The 4067-nt window shown below is 37.0% G+C and overlaps 1 protein-coding gene across 1 annotated transcript in view; it reads left to right on the top strand.

Moving 5' to 3' along the window:
* The first annotated feature begins 535 nt into the window (after nt 1-535).
* The window catches only part of CENPU (centromere protein U), a 10592-nt gene continuing 7060 nt past the window's right edge, over nt 536-4067 (top strand). The window contains exons 1-4 of the mRNA XM_009891775.1: nt 536-586; nt 1594-1711; nt 3123-3233; nt 3682-3700. Of these exons, the coding sequence (XP_009890077.1) occupies nt 536-586; nt 1594-1711; nt 3123-3233; nt 3682-3700 (299 nt within the window). The remainder of the gene's footprint in view (nt 587-1593; nt 1712-3122; nt 3234-3681; nt 3701-4067) is intronic.

Here is a 4067-nt window from a genome sequence, read left to right on the forward strand (position 1 = left end):
GGCGCTGCTGCCTGAGGGAAACGGCAGCTGTGAGGCGAGAGTAAAGGTGTGAATAGCGTTACGCGTTGCCTTGCGTTAACTTTTTAATAGGAGTATCGTGTTACTAACTCATATGTGCTACGTCAGGCGTTGGGCTGGTTTAGGATGGGTATTAGGAAAAATTCCTCCACAGAAAGGGTTGTCAAGCGCTGGAACAGGCTGCCCAGGGAAGTGGTGGAGTCACCATCACTGGAAGTGTTTAAAAGATGTGTAGATGTGGCACTTAGGGACATGGTTTAGTGGTGGACTTGGCAGTGTGAGGTTAATGGTTGAACCTGATGGTCATAAAGGCCCCTTCCAACCTAGACGGTCCTATGATAATAAAGTGAGTTATGCATAATACGTTGGATTAACAAAGATTTCCCATTCTCTCCCAGGTATTGAGACAGAGAAAGCAGATTTGTATCAGGGACAATTTTTCAGTATCCTCAGGTGACTTTACCCTCAGTAACCTTCTCCTCAGTTGTATATTTATCGGCGTATACCGAACAGCGAAATGTCCTCAAAGAAGAAAATGAAGAGAAATCATTCCGGAAATAAAATGAAGGTAAGTTTTGCTCGGTGTAGCAGAATTAAAGCAGCAGGCGTTGCGCTGTGACCGCGCTGTTGAGGCACTGGCTCTGGAGGAGGATGCTCAGGGGTTAGCGCGGGGCTTTGCCGGGAGCGTGCTCTGCAGGTGTGGGGTGTCTAGGGCTTTTCCCATTTTATTTTTATTTTATTTTATTTTTATCTTATTTTATTTTTTCCTTTAGGAGTAGTACATCATCAGGCAAAACAGGCCATTGACTTTCAAACAGGCAAAAGTTTGAAAAACAGTCTTGTGAAATTAAAAGCGAACAGCTGAAAGAGGAGATAGTCAATGTGTCTGTATTCGGTACCATAGCAAAATGTATAAACGCTAGTAAAATTAAAAGCTCAGGATGATGGTGGTTTCTTCTTGTAATTCCCTTTCCATGCACATGCACAAACGAGTGAGGAAACTTAGTCCCACACTCAGGGTGTGAATGGCACGTTCACAAATATTTCATAAACCAGTGCTGTTCTCCCCTACCCTTCTGCTTTATAGAAGTGTCTGTGTAATACTTGACTTGAAAAATTCCACCTTTTATAAGAAGTTACGTGTAGCTTTTCATTTTTTTAAAGTGAGAATCATTAGATTGGGCAAGGATGGACATGCATGTAATACAGAGATGAAAGAAGAAGTATTTTAATGCCTGAAAAGAAAGGCTAGAGATGATAAAAACCAGATATTAGTCTGTTATAAGATTTCTAAGCTTGTACACTTAGTTTTATAAAATAAGATAAAGTTCATGCTGCAGTATAGTATCAAATAGGAGACTAGATCAGTCTTACACCTTTGCTTCTCTTGGGGGAAAAAACAGCCTGAGGAAAAAACACATGCTTCAAATACTTTGTATCATAGCTCAGTAGTCAATACGGTCCTGGTTAAATTTATTTCTAGTCAACATTTGCAAAAGTCATTGTCATATTTAATCTGTTTTATACTCAAAAAGCTGGATGAACCAGCTATTTATTAATTTTGTGTCCATCCAGGAACACAAAGCCAGCTCTCGCCCTCGCTGGAAATTGCTTCTGCCTGAGGAACCAGATGTCTCAAGGATATTGAAGGTAGCGGAAGCAAATCTACTTGAGGAGCTTGATGATTCGTTTGGTTAGTATTAACTTGAACGTCATTTAATGTATGATTTTCATGAACAAACCATATGGGCAAAATATTTCAGTGCTTACCTAGGAAAAGGTATTGTTTCTTTGCCAGAGAAAGTTATGGGCAGGAGAGACAGAGGTTTTTCTGAGAGTGGTGTTATTTTATGTCATTTAGGAAGTAACAAGAATAACGCTGTAATATCTGCAAGTAAAAGAAAAATATTGTCTATTCAAGCTTTATAGTCTGAATGGTAGAATTTCATGCAATACAACATTGCAGTTGTGTAAGAGTTTACATTTTATAAGGGAAGTACCTCAAGTTACTCTCTATTAAATTACACAAATTACGAAGTGAAACTTTTTGCTATACCGTGCAGCATACTTAAATGCTCACAGGGATGTTGTTCTACTCTAAAATTAACATCATAAAACGTACTATTTTTGGTGAAGCATTAAACCGCTTTCATGCTCTGTATAGGCCTCAGCGTAATGGAAGAGAATCAATTTAGAAGGAATATGTGCCCCTGTGTGAAGTTCTCTGTTATTAAATACATATAGGTCCTATATGTCAATTTCAGTAAGAAAAATCTTTGAAAAACTGTGTAATTAGAAGTTGTAGAGAAAATGTTAAGAGCTGTTTCTCAGCTGTAATAGTTATTACTTTAAGAAAATTACGGAAATAGATGTAACGACTAGAAACAGCATTGAAAATGAGCTATAAAGAGCAATATAGCAAAAGGGTTGTCATAAGGGAAGGTCTGCAAAATGGAAGGCTCTTCCTCACTTCTGTGGTGTGTGTTAAAAACTATAAAAAGGATCCCTGCTGACACTAATGTAAGCGAACGCTAAACTTTTGTGGCAATGTGCTTGAAAAAGAAGACATATACTGTGGAAGGCAGGCTAAAACTGTAAGGTTCTCAGAGTTTTAATCTGTTCTGCTAGGTACCTTCAAGAATTCTACATTTACAAACTTTCTGTAGCAGTTTTAACTGTCGTCTTATAGCATCCAATAAAGCAGCTAAAAATCCATATTTTAAAAAAAAAAGGTAAAACTTAGAAAGTAGTTGTTTAAATGTACGGGTGATTGGTGTATGCTATAGCAAAGAGAGTCTTTAAATAAACTGTACAAAATGTTTTGCTTGCTATATGCCATATGTACGGGCTGAGCTTTCATGCACCTTCAGTTTCAGTTTGTAAAGAAATAGCAGGTGGATGAGTATAGAAACTATGAAACTTTTCACTATAATTATTTTTCTTAATCCTGAAATAATACTTTTAACAAGACTTCCTTTGTGTTAGTGAGCAAACCACAAATATTCCAGCTGAATGCTTAATGGCAGGCAGTGCTGGCGGCTCCATGCTCTTTGCCTGAACAGACGGGAACAATTTTCATACGGCTTATTTTCTGTTCTTTATAGAGCACCCTTTGCACAGTACTGCCGTGGATGCTTACGGAGAGGAACAATCGCAAAACGAGTCACGTGGTCATGTTTCAGTGCCGCAAAGGAAAAATACAGAAAGAAGGTCTGGTGAAAAAAATTATTGCCAGCATTTTATTTAATCTTTAGATTTTTAGATTAAATGGGAAAAATGTTCTTTTGGTCAGGTTTCCCTAGTTACTTATTAAACACGTGCTTTACCTTAAAATTTCCCAGATGAGAAACCAAAAGAATAGGTAAGATTGGAGATTGTAGAACAGAAATGGGAGACTAAATTAGTGTTTGCCTTTTGCAAGCAGTACATTGATTTAAGTACTCACTGTATTTTTTTCCAAATTAAAATATATTAATTAGTCTTCTAAATGCTGGTGTCTTTAAAGGTAAAAAGTTGGAAAAATGAAAAATAGGTAAAAGCCAGTTAAACCATATGTAACAAAGAAAATTAATTTAAAAAATGTTTTAATACAAGTTTTAGTGTGTTTCTCATTTGTTAAATCAAATTTGCCTTAAATTTGACATAGTTTGTATTTGAATGAAGTAGCAAGACATAATAGAGCTTGTATAAGTGTGTGTCTTTTTTTGTGTTTTGATTTCTAATCCCGCTCTGCCACCAAGAAAGTCTTCTCCTTTCCTGCTCAAGTATTGTCAATGATAATTTTGTTTCTGTTTCAAAGTTTCTTCTCAAAACAACATGGCTATCCCAGTGGGCAGTTAGTAATGGATTTCTAATTGTCACAAGGGTTGCTGTCGAGGGATAAAGATTCTGTTCCCTTTATATGCCATTTGCAGGTTTTTACACAGTTCATTTAGGAGACATAAACTGAATGACATAGCAATACAAAGTGTTCCCCAAACCCTAAGATTTTGTTGTTCGTATGGTTGAAGATCATCCTTTCTCAGTGTGTCGTGGGTTTACATGTGGAT

Source organism: Charadrius vociferus, unplaced genomic scaffold, assembly GCF_000708025.1.
Source record: "Charadrius vociferus isolate BGI_N301 unplaced genomic scaffold, ASM70802v2 scaffold478, whole genome shotgun sequence".
NCBI classification, from domain to species: domain Eukaryota; kingdom Metazoa; phylum Chordata; class Aves; order Charadriiformes; family Charadriidae; genus Charadrius; species Charadrius vociferus.